Source organism: Protobothrops mucrosquamatus, unplaced genomic scaffold (genome assembly GCF_001527695.2).
Source record: "Protobothrops mucrosquamatus isolate PMUCROS unplaced genomic scaffold, P.Mucros_1.0 scaffold4419, whole genome shotgun sequence".
Taxonomy (NCBI): domain Eukaryota; kingdom Metazoa; phylum Chordata; class Lepidosauria; order Squamata; family Viperidae; genus Protobothrops; species Protobothrops mucrosquamatus.
Genome location: NW_015390332.1, coordinates 6,260 through 26,188, shown reverse-complemented (window position 1 = coordinate 26,188; position 19,929 = coordinate 6,260). Strand labels below are relative to the sequence as shown.

General features: G+C 49.0%; 1 protein-coding gene across 1 annotated transcript in view; it reads right to left on the bottom strand.

Moving 5' to 3' along the window:
- Positions 1-12,541, bottom strand: part of BLMH (bleomycin hydrolase) — a gene marked incomplete at its 5' end in the record, with an annotated part of 18,457 nt that extends 5,916 nt beyond the window's left edge. Inside the window, 8 exons of the mRNA XM_015828364.1 lie at positions 277-344; positions 460-618; positions 2,900-3,055; positions 4,329-4,421; positions 6,561-6,649; positions 8,140-8,275; positions 9,674-9,783; positions 12,344-12,541. Coding sequence (XP_015683850.1) covers positions 277-344; positions 460-618; positions 2,900-3,055; positions 4,329-4,421; positions 6,561-6,649; positions 8,140-8,275; positions 9,674-9,783; positions 12,344-12,541 — 1,009 coding nt within the window. The remainder of the gene's footprint in view (positions 1-276; positions 345-459; positions 619-2,899; positions 3,056-4,328; positions 4,422-6,560; positions 6,650-8,139; positions 8,276-9,673; positions 9,784-12,343) is intronic.
- Positions 12,542-19,929: the final 7,388 nt, after the last annotated feature.

Here is a 19,929-nt window from a genome sequence, read left to right as displayed (position 1 = left end):
GGTAATATAGCAGGAGGAAGGAACATTAGGCATGTTGGCCCCCCTGAGTTACTCAGAGAAACAATAAGTAAATCAATACATGTATTGACCAACGAGTTCGATGAATAAAATAACGGATAGGTGAGAAAAGGAACCCGTGGCCTCCGCATGCAGACAAGAAGCCCCCCGGCCCCAAAGTGAGGAAAACTGGGGCTCCTGCTTGGAAGCGCTCCCCAGGGGCAGCCCCCCACCCACCCAGCCCCTCCAAACGGGGGTCCGCCCTGCGGCAAACCTCACATCTTCATGTCGTTGATGCCCAGCTTGCTGTTAAAACACTTCCCGACGTCGCAGCCGAACCACACGGCCTGCGGGAGGAGAAAGAGGCGTCAGGATGAGGACGAAAAAGGCAAAAGAGAATCGGGGTCAACCAAGGGGGGTGGGTGGGTGGGGGGTCTGGGGAGGGAGGGGCAAGGGGCCGACCTCTCCATCCTGAATGGATGCCGCCGCCATCTTTTTCAACAGCTCCACCGGCTGATTGTTGTACAGGGTCTTCCGGCCGCCCACCATGTTGCCCAGGTACTCCACCGTGTAGAGCTGGTTGTATTTGTTCCGGGGTCGAGGATCGTTCACGAGACACACCTGGGAAGATGGGAGAGGAGAGGGGGGAGAGGTTAGGGGCAACCGGGGGGGGCAGGAAGGGGGCAAGTCCTGGCTGGGCTGGGATGACCCCACCGGCTAGAAGGGACGGTTTAAATTTGGGGATGTCCGCCTTGTGGACTTCAGTTCCCAGAATGCCCCAGCCGGCATGGGACTAGAACCCCTTGCCTTCGGGTGATGGGGCCACAATCACTCAGCTGGCTTTCATGGCTAAGGAAAGGGCTAGAACTCACCGTCTCCTGGCGACTGGGCCAAAATCACCCAGCTGGCTTTCATGGCTAAGGCGGGACTAGAACTCACAGCCTCCTGGTGATTGGCCTAAACTTTCTAGACAGTGAGTTCTAGTACCTCCTTAGCAATAAAAGGTGGCAGGGTGACTTTAGGCCCAGACTTTAGATACTAGAACTCACTGTCTCCTGGTGATCGGCCCAAAGTCACTCAATCGGCTTTCATCTCTAAAGTGGGACTAGAACTTCCAAGATCCTGGTCAGTGGGTCAAAGGTCCCCAGCTGGCTTTCCTGCCTAAGGCAGGAACGAGAGCTCACGGTCTCCTGGTGATTGGACCAAAATCACCCAGCTGGCTTTCACGCCTAAGGTGGGACTAGAACTCCCAGTCTCCTGGTGATTGGCCCAAAGTCACCCAGCCACTTTTATTGCTAAGGAGGGACTAGAACTCACCGTCTCCTGGTGATCGGCCCAAAGTCACTCAATTGGCTTTCATCTCTAAAGTAGGACTAGAACTTCCAAGATCCTGGTGAGTGGGTCAAAGATCCCCAGCTGGCTTTCCAGACTAAGGCTTTCCAGACTAAGACTCCTGGCGATTGGACCAAAATCACCCAGCTGGCTTTTACGCCTAAGGCAGAAACTAGAACTCACTGTCTCCTGGTGATTGGGCCAAAGCCACCAAGCATCTTTCAGGACTAAGGCGGGACTAGAACTCACAGTCTCCTGGTGACTGGCCTAAAGTCACCCAGCCACTTTTATTGCTAAGGAGGGACTAGAACTCACCGTCTCCTGGTGATAGGTCATATCACCCAGCCATCTTTTATTGCTAAGGAGGGACTAGAACTCACTGTCTCCTGGTGATAGGTCATATCACCCAGCCATCTTTTATTGCTAAGGAGGGACTAGAACTCACCGTCTCCTGGTGATAGGTTCAAAGTCACGGAACCACCTTTTATTACTAAGGAGGGACTAGAACTCACCGTCTCCTGGTGAGGAGATAGGTCCAAAGTCACCCAGTCACTTTTATTACTAAGGAGGGACTAGACCTCACCGTTCTCCTGGTGATTGGCCCAAAGTCACCAGGCTGGCTTTCCTCTCTAAGGTGGGACTAGAACTCACAAGCTCCTAGTGATGGGATCAAAGGCCCCCAGCCGCCTTTCCTGATTAAAGCGGGACTAGAACTGCCCACCTTCTGGTTTCTAGGCCAGCACCTTCGGGGGCTTTACCGAAACCATGAAATAAGAGGACAGACTATGGCAGTGATGGCGAACCTTTTAGAGACCGAGTGCCCAAACGTCAGCTCAAAACTCATTTATGTATTGCTGGGTGCCGGCTGGGTGTGGCCTGCTGGGTGGGCGTGGCTATAGTGGTCATGGCCGCCAGGTGGGCGGGGCAAGGATGGGCATGGCCAGCTCGATATTGATCCTGGGGAGGGACGCCTGTGGGGGGCGGGTAGGGTTGGAGGAGATCCAGGGGTGGGTGAGGCGGTGGGCAGGAGGCTGGTTTTCCAGGGTGAGGCAAGGCTGGGCGGGGGTGCCATGTCGCAGGGCAAGGCGAGGCAGGGGCCAGGGCGGCTGCTGCCTGACACCATCGTCCCTCCGCACACAAAGGCCAGCAAGTCCATGGGTGCTGGGATGCATCCGGCCACGTGGGACCTCGGCAAGTTAGCAGGGGGCTGGTGGAAGAGGATGGTTGCCATCTCCGGGGCATGGCGCGAGTGCCCACAGAGAGGGCTCCGAGTGCCGCCTCTGGCACGCGTGCCATAGGTTCGCCACCACTGGACTATGGGGTCCAATCTCTCGGAGGCTTCCCGGATGCGAGGAGAAAGGAGAATTCCAATCAACGCGCCCTTCCAGTTGGAATCCAAAGGGAATTCTAGTTTCAGCCAGGAAGGAAGGGCTGAAAACGTCAGAGCTGATGCCGGAGGATGGGCTGGGCTGGGCTGGGCTGGAGAAAAGGTATTTCAGGTGAGGAAGGTACCCAGATCCCTAAAAAAGATTCCAGGATCCGGCTGGTTTACGTCGCGGGATCTCCCTACCTTGCTCTCCATATCAAAGAGCGGCTTGACGTGTTCCTGGTAAAACTTCGCAGGGCTGATCGGACCGATCTTGTGGTAGTTTTTCTCCTTGTCGTAATATTCCCAGGAGAAGGTGGTAGGGGGGTTCCCCAGGCAGATGCTGACCACCCGGAAGACCTGGAAGAGGAGAGGAGGACGTGGCGGTGGAGACCCAGCCATCCCCTAAGCGGGCTGGGCTGGGCGAGGTTGGAAGCAGCGGGGTGGAAGCGGAGGAAAGAGGGAGGGCGGAGGGCAAAGGAAAAAGCATGGCAGCGCCACAATGGGATTTGCACCCAGGGTCGCCAAGGAAGAAACCTCAAGCTGGAAGAACTGCCAGAGGTGTGTGGAGGAGGAGGAGGAGGAGGAGGAGGAGGAGGAGGAGGAGGAGGAGGAGGACGATGACTGTGGGGGTCCTTGGTGCTCTCTGAGCTTGGCTGTTTTCTTGCAGACATTTCATGACCCAACTGGGGAACAGCATCAGTGCTAGAAGGGAGGAGGAGGAGGAGGAGGAGGAGGAGGAGGAGGAGGAGGACTGTGGGGTCCTTGGTGCTCTCTCTGAGCCTGGTGGTTTTCTTATACCCAACTAGGTAACATCATCAGTCCTAGAAGGGAGTGGAGGAGGAGGAAGGAAAGAAGGAAGGAAGGAAGGAAGGAAGGAAGGAAGGAAGGGAGGGAGAATGGAAGGAAGGAAAGGAAAGGAAAGGAAAGGAAAGGAAAGGAAAGGAGGAAGCCGGATTCACTTAATGACTGTATGATTCACTGAACGGAGCTCATAAAATCGGGTGCAACAGACTGAACAACGGCCGAAATCCTGGCCCCTTTGATGCAGCCACAGAGGATGACTTATTATACATTGTCCTCTACTGCCCTCTGGTGTCCAGATCCCAAACCAACACCTCTCAACTGTCCTGGGCAAACAAGGTCAAGTAGTAGTAGTAGTAGTAGTAGTAGTAGCAGTAGTAGTAGTAGTAGTAAGAAGAGGAGGAGGAGGAAGAGGAGGAGGAGGAGGAAGAACAAGGAGGAAGGAGGAAGAGGAAGGAGGAAGAGGAAGAACAAGGAGGAAGGAGGAAGAGGAAGGAGGAAGGAGGAGGAAGAGGAGAAGGAGGAGGAGGAGAAGAAGAAGAGGAGGAGGAAGAACAAGGAGGAAGGAGGAAGAGGAAGAACAAGGAGGAAGGAGAAAGAGGAAGGAGGAAGGAGGAGGAAGAGGAGAAGGAGGAGGAGGAGGAGGAGAAGGAGAAGGAGAAGGAGAAGAAGGAGAAGAAGAAGAAGAAGAAGAAGAAGAAGAAGAAGAAGAAGAAGAAGAAGAAGAAGAAGAAGAAGAAGAAGAAGAAGAATCGGGAATATCATTCAGAAGCCAGCCCCAAGCACCAGGACGGGGGTCCCTTCCCACCCGAGGACCCCCTCCCGCTACCTCTTCTATCATGGTGTCCACGGCTCCGGAAAGTTCCTCTTTGCTGCATTCCGTTTCTACCATGTTTCTTAGTCGGAGGCAATATTCCCGCATCTGTTTGAAAGGGGAAACACCCGTTAAGAGCCTTCAAAATGGTAAAAGCACCTGTCAGTACTCAGGTGGTCCTCAATTTACAACGGCTCATACAGTGACCGTTCAAAGTTGCAATGCCAGTGAAAAAAAGCCACTTATGACCGTTTTTCACACTTTACGTCCATTGCAGCATCCCCCCGTGGGTCAAATGATCAAAATTCAGAGGCTCGGCAACTGACTCGTACTTATGACGGTCGCAGTGTGATCCCCGGGCTTATGTGATCCCCTTTTGCAGCCTTCTGACAAGCAAAGTCAATCGGGAGGGGAAGCCGGATTCGCTTAACGACCGTGTCACTAACTGGATCCGCTGCAGTGAATCACTTAACAAAACTGTGGGAAGAAAGGGGGTAACATGGGGCAAAATCTACTTCACGGCTGCCTCACTTGGCAACAGAAATGTGACTTTGGCAGCTAAGGAGCGTTACAAGGGAACTAAAAAAAAAAAGACACTTATGGTCCTCGTCATAAGTCGAGGACTATTTGTCGAGGGGACGAGAAAGCCGTGGTTGGGCGGGGTGATGAGATCCTTTCCAAGGAGCAGAGGAGGTGGTGGGTGGACGTGGTGTAAGCCTGGAGGATTTGGCAAGGAGGGAGAAATACATAGTTTGTATGTAAACGAGTTTTAATTAGATTTCCTCCTCTTTGATCTCCCACTTTTAATTTCTCTTCTTCCCTGTCTGACCTCTGCATAAGGTTGCTTCTCCCCAAAACAATTAGTGGGGTGACTCAGCTATTTAGTTAAAGCATTTACTCAGCCGCCCATCATATTAATCAAATTCTGGGTGCTCTCAACCAGTAGTTAAAACAACGTCAATATATCATTACGCAGGGGTAGGCAACCTTGGCCCTTTTATGACTGGTGGACTTCAACTCCCAGAATTCCTGAGCCAGCATGGGGGAACTATGGCCCCCTCATGACTGGTGGACTTCAACTCCCAGAATTCCTGAGCCAGCGTGGGGGAACTATGGCCCTTTCATGACTGGTGGACTTCAACTCCCAGAATTCCTGAGCCAGCGTGGGGGAACTATGGCCCTTTCATGACTGGTGGACTTCAACTCCCAGAATTCCTGAGCCAGCATGGGGGAACTATGGCCCTTTAATGACTGGTGGACTTCAACTCCCAGAATTCCTGAGCCAGCATGGGGGAACTTTGGCCCCTTCATGACTCCTGGACTTCAACTCCCAGAATTCCTGAGCCAGCATGGGGGAACTGTGGCCCCCTTCATGACTGGTAACACAGCTGTTAAGTGAATCTGGCTTCCCCCCCCCATTGACTTTGCTTGTCCGAAGATCACCAAAGGGGATCATGTGACCCTTAGGACGCTGCAACCGACATAAGTACATGCCAGTTTCCAAGCAGATCAAACTCAACAGGTCCGTCCGGGAAGCTCCGGAGGCAGAGATTTCTTCTCTTTTCTTTTTATAATATTTTATTAATTTTCCAATTTTACATTTGAGTATTTAAAAAGCATCTTTAGGGCAAGTCTCAGGTTACAACATCAGATATTTCTTCTCTTTTTCCCTTAACATTTACTGTCTCGTATTCAGGTTAGTACATTTCTAGTTATATCAACTCAATAAGAACATCATTACATTTATCAATAAATTTTTAGCTTGCACATATCTTAATTACATTCAATCTTCATAAACAATCCATATCCTGTTCTTGATTTTTACTCAATTTTTGATTTCTCATCGATATTCCAATTTAACCTTTAATATCCATAATTTTCAGACTTTGGGTAACCTGAGCAGGGGGTTGGACTAGATGACCTCCAAGGCCCCTTCCAACTTTTTTATTATTATTTTTTATTATTATTTTTATTATTATTTTTTTTTTTTTTTATTATTATTATTATTATTATTATTATTATTATTATTATTATTATTATTATTATTATTATTATTATTATATTTCCCTTATCTCACTTCATAACAAACTATAATGTCCAAAATACACATTTTTATCTATTTGGATGTAATCTTGTTCTATTTCCTAAAAGTTATCTATTTCCCACCATATTAAATCATCTACTTAATAATTCAATATCCCCTTTGATAAATCAAAGCCAGAGGTTTCTCACCTACGTCCCACCTACCTTATTGTTTAGAATGTCATTCATCCGTCTGGAGGTCTCGGAAGTGCTGGATTCAGGAAAAACCTTTTTGGGGACAACGCCGTACTTTTCTGTTTTTAAGACAAAAAAACAAAAAACTCCACCATTCAACACAAATTATCACACCAGCCAGCTGTCAGGTCACAGAAAGTCTCCATAAAGGGGAATATTTGCAGCTCAGGATTGTACTGAGGGGTTCACTGGATGGTTTTCTTGCAGACGTTTCATGACCCAACTAGGGAACATCATCAGGTAGAAGGGAGGAGGAGGAGGAGGAGGATTGTGGGGTCCTTGGTGCCCTCTGAGCTGGGTGGTTTTCTTGCAGACGTTTCATGACCCAACTAGGGAACATCATCAGGTAGAAGGGAGGAGGAGGAGGAGGATTGTGGGGTCCTGGATGCCCTCTGAGCTGGGTGGTTTTCTTGCAGACGTTTCATGACCCAACTAGGGAACATTATCAGTGCTAGGAGGGAGTGTGCTTTGTGGAAAAGGAGCAAGGGTGGGAGGAGGAGGAGGAGGAGGAGGAGGAGGAGGAAGAAGAAGAAGAGGAAGAAAAGGACTGTGGGGTCCTTGGTGCTCTCTGATCTGGGTGGTTTTCTTGCAGACGTTTTATGACCCAACTAGGGAACATTATCAGTGCTAGAAGGGAGTGGAGTTTACAGAGAGGAGGAAGAGGAGAAGGAAGGGGAAGAGAAGGAGAAGGACGAGAAGACAAAGGAATGAAGGGAGGGAAGACCAAGAGGAGAAAGAGAAGAGGATTCTGGAGTCTTTATTGATCTCTGAGCTGGGTGGTTTACTTGCAGATGTTTGATGACCCAACTAGGGAACATTCTCAGTGCTAGAAGGGAGGAGGAGGAAGAGGAGGAGGAGGAGGATTGTGGGGTCCTTGGTGCTCTCTGAGCTGGGTGGTTTCCTTGCAGACATTTCATGACCCAACTAGGTTACATCACCAGTGCCTTTGGAGGGGGGTGGGGGAATGCCAGGGTACCAGGAGGAGAGCCGCAACAGCTTGGGGCACTAAGCCCCCAAATTAAAAGGAACATTTGACTCTCAGGCACCCCAAAAACAAAAACAGAAACGGCACAAAAAAACCCCCACTTCCGCTGCTCAGGTTGTGGCAGAGGCTCACCGCCGTTCGTTTAGTGACCGTTCAAAGTTACGACGGCACTGAAAAAAGGGACTTAGGACCGTTTGTCACGCTTTACGTCCATTGCAGCGTCACGTGATCCAAATTCGGATGCTCGGCAACTGGTTCGTATTTACGACGGTCGCAGGGTCCCGGGGTCACGTGACCCCCTTTCGCGACCTTCCGAAGTCCACGGGGGAAGCCGGATTCACTTAATGACCGTGCAACTCGCTTAGCGACCGAGATTTGCTTAACAACGGTGGTGAGAAAGGTTGTTAAGTGGGGCAAAACTCACCCCACCCCTGTCTCTCGCTCGATGTCGGACTCAACGGGGCTCGTAAGTCGAGGCCTCTGCGCCAATTTCCAGGGGACCCTGGGACCCCCCCAAAGCAGCCCACCCCCCAAAAAAAGATCCAAGGCTCTGGCTTTCCTTACCAATGATGTTCACCAGCATGTCCCACTGGCCGCCATCGTTGGAGGGGTTGGTGAGCAGGAACTGGATCAGCCGTCCGTCGACGGGCTCCTGGGCGGTCTCAATGAAGGCGTGGAGGAAGTAGTAGCAGCGCTCGACCTGGGGGGCCGGGTGGAGAAGAACGTCAGACCCCCACCCTGCTCAGCTATTGCACCCCAAAAGTCGCCATGCCTGGACATGTTCCCCCCCCCCGAGTCCTTCTGTCTGCACCGGCCCAAGCATCAGGGGGTTGGACTAGATGACCCCCAGGGTACCTTCCAACTTTATTACTATTACTATTACTATTACTATTACTATTACTACTGTTATTACTACTATTATTACTATTTTTTATTATTATTATTATTATTATTATTTTCACCATGCCCTTCCCTTTTTGTTAGGACAGGTGGTCAGCTAGATGTTGGGACTGGCGTTTTTATCCCACCCCACCCAGGGTCAAGCCGCCAGAACATCCCCCTGGAAGCAAACCCCCAACCCTTACTAGCACCGATGATGTTCCCTAGTTGGGTCATGAAAGGTCTGCAAGAAAACAACTGACTTCAGAAGCACCAAGGACCCCATAGATTTTTCCTCCTCCTCCTCCACCTCCTCCTCCCTTCTAGCACTGATGATGTTAGCTAGTTGGGTCATGAAACGTCTGTCAGAAAGCAACCAAGATCAGAAAGCATCCAGGATCCCATGGTCGTCGTCGTCCTCCTCCTCCTATTCCCCCCCTCCTCCTCCTCCTCCTTGCAAACCCCACTCCCTTCTAGCCCTGATGATGTTCCCTAGTTGGGTCATGAAACGTCTGCAAGGAAACCACCAAGCTCAGAGAGCACCAAGGACCCCCACAGTCCTCCTCCTCCTCCTCCTCCTGCTTTCCTCAAATTCCACTCCCTTCTAGCACTGATAATATCCCCTAGTTGGGTCATGAAACGTCTGCAAGGAAACCACCCAGCTCAGAGGGCACCAAGGACCCCGTAGCCCTCCTCCTGCTCCTCCTCCTCCTGCTCCTCCTCCTCCTGCTCCTCCTCCTCCTCCTCTTCCTCCTCCTCCTCCTCTCTGCAAACTCCCTCCCTTCTAGCACTGATAATATCCCCTAGTTGGGGCATGAAACGTCTGCAAGGAAACCACCAAGCTCAGAGGGCACCAAGGACCCCGTAGCCCTCCTCCTGCTCCTCCTCCTCCTCCTCTTCCTCCTCCTCCTCCTCTCTGCAAACTCCCTCCCTTCTAGCACTGATAATATCCCCTAGTTGGGTCATGAAACGTCTGCAAGGAAACCACCCAGCTCAGAGAGCACCAAGGACCCCACAGTCCTCCTCCTCCTCCTCCTCCCTGCAAACTCCCTCCCTCCTGGCACTGATGATGTTCCCAAGGGTCTTAAGTGCGAGGACCGGTGCTAAGTCCCTTGTTTCAGTGGCGTTCTAACTTTGGTCGCTAAAGCAGCGGTCGTAAGCCGAGGACTGCCTGGACGCAAGCGAGGGAAGCCGAGACGGCCGTCCTGGGCAACCGTACCTTGTCCCAAAAGAAGAGGTAGGACTGGCTGAATTCGAACTCCTCAATGTTGAGCTTCTTCATGAAGGGCAGGCGCATCACGTTCAGGCAGGAGAAGATCCAGCAGCGTCCTGAGGAGGAGGAGCGGGGGGGGGGGGAGAAAGGCGGAAGGTTTAAACTCCGAGGGAAAGAGAGGAAGAAGCGCCGAAGGTCCTTTCCCCAAAAGGCAAAAAACGGACTTTCTCCGTCTCCTTTTTCCTCGGAAAATGTTTCGCTTCTCATTCCAAGAGGCTTTTCGGTTCTTCAGAGAGAGAGGGGGGGAGAGAGAAAGAGAGAAAGGAAAGAAAGGAGAGAAAGAAAGAGCATCAGGGAGCAAGGAGAAAGAGAGAAAGAAAGAAGAGAGAGAGAGAAAAAAAGAAGGAAGGCAGGAAGGAAGGAAGGAAGGAAGGAAGGAAGGAAGGGAAAGAAAGAAAGAAAGAAAGAAAGAAAGAAAGAAAGAAAGAAAGAAAGAAAGAAAGAAAGAAAGAAAGAAAGAAAGAAAGAAAGGGACAGGGCAACAGAAAAAGGAAAGAAAGAGATAAAGATAGAGATGGAAAAAAAGAAAGAAAAAGAAAGAAAGAAAGAAAGAAAGAGGTGGAAGGAAGGAAAATAGGAAAAGAAAAAAGAGAAAAAAAGAAAGAAAGAAAGAAAGAAAGAAAGAAAGAAAGGGACAGGGCAACAGAAAAAGGAAAGAAAGAGAAAGATAGAGATAAAGAAAGAAAGAAAGAAAGAAAGAAAGAAAGAAAGAAAGAAAGAAGTGGAAGGAAAATAGATAGGAAAAGAAAGAAAGAAAGAAAGAAAGAAAGAAAGAAAGAAAGAAAGAAAGAAAGAAAGAAAGAAAGAAAGAAAGAAAGGAAGGAAGAAAGAGACGGACAGGGCAACAGAAAAAGAAAGAGAGAGAGAGAGAGAGAGAAAGAGAGAAAGAAAGAGAGAAAGAAAGAAAGAAAGAAAGAAAGAAAGAAAAAGAAAGGAAGGAAGGAGGGAGGGAGGCTGAAGAATGGAAGAAGCTTCTTGGATGAGAGGGGAGGAAAAAAAAACCAAGGCAAGCCCAGGTGCCTTCTGGGAAAAGCCCAGAAATGGGGCTTAACTCACTGAACTGACTCACTTAGCAACAGAAATGTTGGCTTGGGTTTTCGTGGTTGTAAGTCGAGGACCTTTCCTAAGGCTTTTAAAACCTGGCTGGCTTCCCGGAGCCTGGGGCGCTGAACGTATCCAGGGCGCTGTTTCTTAATAACTGTTAATTGGCTAATTATCTCAGCTGCTGCCTAGATTCAGGCTGGATGTTTTTAATTGGTTTAAATGGATTTAATGTTTTAATAAGACTTAGAACTCTCAGCCTCCCATAGTTGATGGATAAAGACAGCTGGCTATAAAAATGGAATATATAAAACCACAAAATCTCCTTTCTCGGAACTGTGGCCTGGGCTGGGTGGGTTTACCCCCTCCCCTCCCCTCCCCTGCCCTCCCCTCCAGGTAGAGCCAGGTCTGAGCAGGTGTAGAAAAAGCTGCCCAAGTGGCATTGCAGATGGTCCTCGACTTATAACAGATCGCTTAGCGACCGTTCAAAGGCACTGAAAAAAAAAACAGATGGACAACCATCGTTCACACTTTACCCGTTGCAGCATCCCCATGGCCAGGAGACCGAAAGGCAGACGCTTGGCAACTGACTCGTACTTATGACCGTCGCTGTGTCCCAAGCATATGACAGGTCGTCCTCGAGTTACGACAGTTCATTTAATGACCGTCCAAAGTTACAACGGCACTGAAAAAAGCGACAGGACCGCCTTTCGCACTTACGTCCGTCGTAAACCACCCCCCCCCCCGTGGTCACGCCCTCAAAATTTAGACGCTCGGCAACTGACTCAGACTTACGACGGTCGCAGTGTCCTGGAGTCACGTGATTTCCCCTTTGGTGGCCTTCTGGTAAGCAAAGTCAATGGGGGGGGGGCAGGCGGGGCGAAGCCAGATTTGCTTAACGACCGAGTTATTCATTTAACAGCTGCACTGATTCACTTGAATGCTCCAACACTGGAAGTTTTTAAGAAGAGATTGGACAGCCATTTGTCCGAAATGGTATATAGGGTTTCCTGCCTGAGCAGGGGGTTGGACTAGATGACCTCCAAGCTCCCTTCTGACTTTATTATTATTATTATTATTAACAACCTGCCTCCAGAAGCGGTGAATGCTCCAGCACTGGAAGTTTTTTACGAAGAGACTGGACAGCCATTTGTCTGAAATGGTACTATAGGGTTTCCTGCCTGAGCAGAGGGTTAGACTAGATGACCTCCAAGCTCCCTTCTGACTTTATTATTATTATTAACAACCTGCCTCCAGAAATTGTGAATGTTTCAACACTGGAAGTTTTTTACAAAGAGACTGGAGAGCCATTTCTCTGAAATGGTACTATAGGGTTTCCTGCCTGAGCAGGGGGTTGGACTAGATGACCTCCAAGGTCCCTTCCAACTTTATTATTATCATTATTATCATTATTATCATTATTATTATTAAACAACCAGGGCAAGAAAGGTGATCCCATGGGGCAAAACCTGCTTAACAACTGTCTTGCTTAGCGACGGAATGTTTTAGATCAATGATGGTTGTAAATCAAGGACGAGGTGTAACGCGGGGGTGGGGAGGGGGGAAGCAATTTACCTGAATTCTTTTGGTTGGTGATCGGCTTCCCTTCAGCCGGTACGGCGTGTTGGAAGACCTGCAGGGTGTTTTGGACAACTTCCCGGTCAAGGGTTCCCTCCAGGAGGTCCGTTGAAGTAGCCACATTCTGGGCCAAGACATAGCGAGGCTCCCCTTTCAACGCTTTGAGGAAGGCGGAGGACTTTTTCAGGCTCAATCCTGGATCATGAAAAAGAAAAAAAACCAAAAACATAGAATAATAGAATAATAATCAAGGAGAGAAGCAATCTAGAACTAAGGAGAAACTTCCTGACAGTGAGAACAATTAACCAGTGGAACAACCTGCCTCCAGAAGCGGTGAATGCTCCAACACTGGAAGTTTTTAAGAAGAGACTGGACAGCCATTTGTCTGGAATGGTACAGGCTTTCCTGCCTGAGCAGGGGGTTGGACTAGATGACCTCCAAGGTCCCTTCCAACTTTATTATTATTATTACCTTGCTCAATAGGAGTAACTGTGAGAGGGACCTCGGAGTCCTAGTGGACAATCAATCAAATAGGAGCCAGCCGTGTGCTGCAGCTGCCAAAAAGGCCAACTCAGTGCTGGGCTGCATTAACAGAGGGATAGAATCAAGATCACGTGAAGTGTTAATACCACTTTACAATGCCTTAGTAAGGCCACACTTGGAATACTGAGTCCAGTTTTGGTCACCACGATGTAAAAAAGATGCTGAGACTCTGGAAAGAGTACAGAGAAGAGCAACAAAGATGATTAGGGGACTGGAGGCTAAAGCATATAAGGAACGGCTGCTGGAATTGGGTATGTCTAGTTTAATGAAGAGAAGGACGAGGGGGGACATGATAGCAGCCTTCCAATATCTCAGGGGCTGCCCCAAAGAAGAGGAAGTCAAGCTATTTTCCAAAGCGCCGGAAGGCCGGACAAGAAGCAACGGATGGAAACTAATCAAGGAGAGAAGCAACCTAGAACTAAGGAGAAACTTCCTGACAGTGAGAACAATTAACCAGTGGAACAACTTGCCTCCAGAAGCGGTGAATGCTCCAACACTGGAAGTTTTTAAGAAGAGACTGGACAGCCATTTGTCTGAAATGGTATAGGGTTTCCTGCCTGAACAGGGAGTTGGACTAGATGACCTCCAAGGTCCCTTCCAACATCATCATGCCGGTTAGGGCTTATATTCGGGGAAATAGGGTACTAAATGTGTCTGTCTGGCTGAGGATCTTAACTGGGGCTTATTTTTTGGGTAGGGCTTATATTACGAGCATCCTGAAAAATCGTGCTAGGCCGGCGTATTTTCCGGTTGGGTCTTATTTTCGGGGGGAAACAGTATGATCTCGTTTTGATTCCCTTAAAAACAGAGGAGGAAGGGTGACAGTCTCCGTCCTTCTGTGCCCTTGTAACCGGAGCTGCCCACATCCTGTTTTTAGAAATAATATTATTATCATTATCATTATCATTATTATTATTATTATTAAAGTTGGAAGGGACCTTGGAGGTCATCTAGTCCAACCCCCTGCTCAGGCAGGAAACCCTATACCATTTCGGGCAAATGGCTGTCCAGTTTCTTCTTTAAAACTTCCAGTGTTGGCGCATTCACCGCTTCTGGAGGCAGGTTGTTCCACTGGTTAATAATGATGATAATAATAATGGCTGTCCAGTCTCGTAAAATCGTCCAGTGATGGAGCACCCACAACTTCCGGTGGCAAGTTGTTCCACTGGTCAATTGTTCTCACTGTAAGGAAATTTCTCCTTAGTTCTAGGTTGCTTCTCTCCTTGATTAGTTTCCATCCGTTGCTTCTTGTCCTGCCTTCAGGGGCTTTGGAGAATAGCTTGACTTCCTCTTCTTTGGGGCAGCCCCTGAGATACTGGAAGGCTGCTATCCTGTCCCCCCTCATCCTTCTCTTCATTAAACTAGACAGACCCAATTCCAGCAACCGTTCCTTGTATGTTTTAGCCTCCGGTCCCCTGATCATCTTTGCTGCTCTTCTCTGCACTCTTTCTAGAGTCTCAACATCTTTTTTTAAACACTGTGACGACCAAAAATCTTAAATCTTAATAAAGATAGCCGCATGAGGGCCAAGCCACACTTTGGAAAATTACTCCCGTCTTGGGATTCCTCCTCCGTGTTGCTTACAGACAGGAAATACCCCAGGCGAATTCTCGGAGGCATTGCAACAAAGACATTGCCAAAGCCGGTTGAGAAATTTAATTCTGTTGCAGGCGAAGGTTTAACGTACAGCGGTGGGGCTAAAAATGTGGCATTTGTGTGGCCCCACCTTCAAGCTGCCAATAATTTATTCTGCTTTTACGGTGGCTTCCGCTGCTCGTAGGATCGTCTTACGTGTCACAATCCCTTTTGTGCAGCTCTTAAAAAGTGCCACACACACACACACCCACCCATAAATAACCAGGACAAAGAGCAATTCCCAAATATTTATTAACCTGTCCAACTTACAGAACCGCTGTCCCTCTGAGAAACATGTCTGATTTGTAGAGTTAAAAACGAAACACTCCCAAAAAAACCCCCCCAGCACTGATGACGTTACCTAGTTTGGCTCACGAAACGTCTGTAAGAAAACCGCTCTCAGTTCAGCCCTGAGCTACAAATAATTCTCCTTTATCGGAATCCCAAAAAGGCATCGCAAAGCATAAAAATATACCCAGGAAAAAAAACCAAAAACGTGAGATATAATTTAAAAAAAACCCGCTCATAAAACCCGAATACTCTGAAAAAGGAATTGCCAAACTCAAAGAGTGGCGGGTGACATATTCTTATTTTTTTTTCCTCCCCGAATTTCTGAGATGGGAAGGATGGCTCCCAAGCAGGTAATAAAAATAATTAATTATGGAATTTAATAAATGAACCTCTTTATTCTTTTCTAGAGCCATTTCACACCCACAAAAACTCAGGGAGGACAATGAAGCTGTCGCAACCACCTATCTATCCTCAATTGATGTATAAGTTGAGTCCCAAATTTCCGTTGCTCAGTGAGGCATTTCTTGAGTTTTGCCCTCTTTTACGACCTTTCTTGCCACCGTCGTTAAGCAAATCGCTGCGAGTGTTAAGTCAGTCACATGGTCGTTAAGCGAATCCGGCTCCCCCCCATTGACTTAGCTTGTCGGAAGGTCACAAAAGGGGTCATGTGACCCCCACGGGACACTGCAACCGTCGTAAGTACAATTCAGTGGCCAAGCTTCTGAATTTTGAGCACGTGACCCCGGGAGATGCTGCAACGGTCATTAAGTGGGACAAACGGTCCCGAGTCACTTTTTGCAAACTTTGGGCACTAAATGAACGGTCCTAAGCCGAGGACTGCCTGTCATTTCTCTGCAATTGGCACCGAGGCGGCCCCAATTATGGGATGGCGTCACATTCTGTCACCCGCTCACTCAAATTACCCCCCTTTTGCTGCACCCCAAAACTGTGCCTGCCCCAAACATCCCATTGAGCCCCAAATTTAAGGGGGTTTAATTTGCTTTAAAATTGTGTTTTTCAAAGCTGGTTGCTTTAAGACGGGGGGGGACTTCAACTCCCAGAATTCCCCAGCCAGCTCTGCTGGCTGGGGAATTCTGGGAGTTGAAGTCCCCCCCCCCTTAAAGCAACCAGCTTGGAAAAACAGATTTAAATTTGGCTCTGCTTTTGGGGGGGGGCTGTTTTTAGACTTCTTAGCCCCCCCGCCTCACCCGCAGAGGGAGAAAGCGCGCTGCACATGCTCAGAGGCACGCTGGTCCTTCGTCCCCGCGGGAAGAGCCCTCGCCTGCCCGGCTCCCGGGGCCACGGCCGTGCCCATGGCAACCCCGGAGTCGCCGTCGCCCCCTCCCTCCGCCGTCGTCCCCATGGCAACGCACCTGGGACGCACATCGCTGGGCCCTCCGGGCAAAGCCGCCGCCGCCACCGCCGCCGCCTCGCCAGCAACCAGCCGGGCGCCGGAAGCGGCGCTTATATAGCCTCGGAAGCAGGAAGTTGCCCCCACGACGGGGGGCGGCGGCGGTCAATCCTGGCGCGCTCCGGCGGCTTCGCGCGGGAGGCGGGGAGGGGGCGGGGCCTGCGCTTAAAGGGACCGCGCGCTGATTTTCTTCCCCGGCGCGAGAGGAGTGGCGGGTGGGGGTGGGGCAGGGAGGGAAAGGGAAAGGGGGTGTTGTCAGCAAATGCGGGAGGGAGGGGGCTGGTGGTGGGGAAAGGGGCTCGCCCCCCCCCGGGGCAGTCTGCCTTGGGGACTCTGGACCGGGGTCTTTCTCGAGATGGCCTACCTGGCGAGGTTGTTGTTGTGGGGGGGGGGGAAGCAGAGAGAGGGAGAGCGGGTTTCGTTGGGAGGAAAATAGAAAGGGCCAGCCTGAAAAAGGGGCAGATCTGAAAAGGGTTCCTAAGGATAAAATCTTTCAGCTGTCTGTCTCTCTGTGTGTCTGTCTGTCTGTCTATCCTATCATCTATATCATCTATCTTCTAAATATATCTATTAACCTATCCGTTATCTATTGTTTGTCATCTATCTCTCTTTGTCTATCTATCTATCATTATCTGTCTGTCTGTCTGCCTGCTTGCCTATTTATCTACCTACCTACCTATCATTTATCTTCTAATATCTGTCTATCCATTATCTATTTGTCATCTATCTCTCCAGGTCTGTCTGTCTGTCTGTCTGTCTGTCTGTCTGTCTGTCTGTCTGTCTGTCTGTCTATCTATCTATCTATCTATCTATCTATCTATCTATCTATCTATCTATCTATCTATCTATCTATCTAATCACTGATGGCAAACCTTTTAGAGCAGGGCTTTTCAACCAGTGGTAGGGGTGCCCCCTGTGGGACATTGGCACCTGGCAGGTGGTACGCGACCATCCTAGAAAAGTGGTAGCAGGGGAGGGGAATGAGCTGAACCGGTGGCAGCACCGCACAAGCCTGAGCGAGAGACGGCTGGAGCTGCAGGGCGGTCAGGGCTCAGCGGAAGCGCCAGGATCAGCGCCGCTTTCCAGCTGATCGGCGCTTCTTCGGGACTGTCAGGACTCAGCGGAAGCCCCAGGATCAGCGCCAGGCTCCAGCTGGAGCTCAGTGCTGATCCTGGCACTTCTGCTGAGCCCTGAAGAAGCACCGATCAGCTGGACTGTTGCAGCCTCTCCAGGGTCTTGTGATTTACATTCAGATGCTTGGCAACTGATTCATACTTATGACGGTCACAGTGTCCCAGGGTCATGTGAAGTGACCAAAACCTGCTGCAACCACCCAGCAGACGGGGGGGGGATAAAAATCAAACACCCCCCACCCCACCCCCGCTGCCAATCCTCAACAGAAATGCTGACAACAATGAAAACCTCGGACAGGAGGAAGAGCGCGGCCGGGCGGGCAGGCAGGCGTCTTGCTCGGCTGTGGCTTGGGGGGCACTTTTTTCAGTGCCATTGTAACTTCAAACAGTCATTAAGCGAACTGTTGTAAGTCGAGGACTACCTGTACTTTATCACTTTTTTCCTTTTGGGAGGGGTCATCAAGTTTTTGACACCTTGCTAGGCGACTGGTAGTACTCGGATATTGCCATATCCTAAAAGTGGTACAATGGGTGAAAAGGTTGAAAAGCCCTGTTTTAGAGACCGAGTGCCCAAATAAAGTTGTTTAGGTGCGTGTCATGTATGTGTTTCACTTTGAGAGTGGACAACTAAATTTCATTTTTGATGTGTGTCGTTGTGCCCACAGTAAAAAAAAAAATGACAATAAAGGTTATCTTATCTTAAGTTCCGGTCCCAATCGTGGTTATAAGTCAAGGACTGCCTACCTACATCAGTTTGAGAGCTCCAGAAAATAAATAAAAAATAAATAAAATACAATTAAACCAAAAATGCATGCGCACAAAAAAGGCAGTTTTGAAAACACGGCTCGGAAATCAGTTATTCATTCAATTTGTTTAGTTCTTTGACTTTCAATCGTTTACTTAAATGGCTTCCCAGCCCACTTTTCAAAACCGATTTTTCCAAAGTGGTTTAATTCCCGAAGACCTGAAGGATTTGGAAGAGAAAAAAAAAGACAAAAGCCACACTAAAATAATAATAATAATAATAATAATAATAATAATAATAATAATAATAATAATAATAATAATAATAATAATAATAATAATAATAAAGTTGGAAGGGACCTTGGAGGTCATCTAGTCCAACCCCTGCTCAGGCAGGAAACCCTATACCATTTCAGACAGGTGGCTGTCCAGTCTCTTCTTAAAAACTTCGAGAGTTGGAGCATTCACCACTTCTGGAGGCAGGTTGTTCTACTGGTTAATTGTTCTCACTGTCAGGAAGTTTCTCCTTAGTTCTAGGTTGCTTCTTTCCTTGATTCATTTCGATCCGTTGCTTCTTGTCCTGCCTTCAGGGGCTTTGGAGAACAGCTTGACTCCCTCTTCTTTGGGGCAGCCCCTCAGATACTGGAAGACTGCTATCATATCCCCCCTGGTCCTTCTCTTCATTAAACTAGACAGACCCAATTCCAGCAACCGTTCCTTCTATGTTTTAGCCTCCAGTCCCCTAATCATCTTTGTTGCTCTTCTCTGCACTCTTTTTAGAGTCTCAACATCTTTTTTACATCGTGGTGACCAAAACTGGATCCCGTATTCCAAGTGTGGCCTTACCAAGGCCTTGTAAAGTGGTATTAATACTTCATGTGATCTTGATTCTCTCCCTCTGTTAATGCAGCCCAGCATTTGGCGCTTGTCCATTTCAAGGACAATGGTGGCATTTTGCGACATAAACCTTGCGCTGGACAGCGGGTTGGTCTAAATGACCTTGAGGTCACCTTCTGGAACAGTGTTTTTTTTTCCTCCTTAGCATAAATCCCCAGGAAAACTGGAACTGCCACAACGCCCCTGCAAACCGATTAGTTTTTCCACCCGTTGCCTGCGCTGCTTCTCGGGAATATTAAGCAACTTTATTACGCCCTTTATGGCTGTGTACTATTGTTCTTCTCCACCCAGCATGAAGCGCAAGGCTTGGCAACAAGGCAAGCTTTTATCCTGAGGCCTCTCCCTTCGTAAGGGCTCCTCTGCGTGGGCGCTGCTGCCCGGGGCAGCAGCAATTTGCAAATCTGTACTCTGAAGGAAGGCCAGCAAGTTGGCTTCCTATACTTTCTGACAGGGAGGACAATTAACCAGTGGAACAGCTTGCCACCAGAAATCGTGGGTGCTCCATCGCTGGAGATTTTCAAGAAGACACTGGACGTTCACATGTCTGAGAGGGTATAGGTTCTCCTGCTTGATCAGGGGGCTGGACTAGAAGACCTCCAAGGTCCCTTCCAGCTCTATTATTCTATTATTCCATGGATGGAATGAATGAATGAAGGAATGAAGGAAGGAAGGAAGGAAGGAAGGAAGGAAGGAAGGAAGGAAGGAAGGAAGGAACGAAGGAAGGAAGGAAGGAAGGGAGGGAGGGAGGGAGGGAGGGAGGGAGGGCAAGGAATGGAAACTCATCAAGGAGAGAAGCAACTTGGAATTAAGGAGAGACTTCCTGACAGTGAGGACAATCAACCAGCGGAACAGCTTGCCACCAGAAATTGTGAGTGCTCCATCGCTGGAGATTTTCAAGAAGACATGGACGTTCACATGTCTGAGATGGT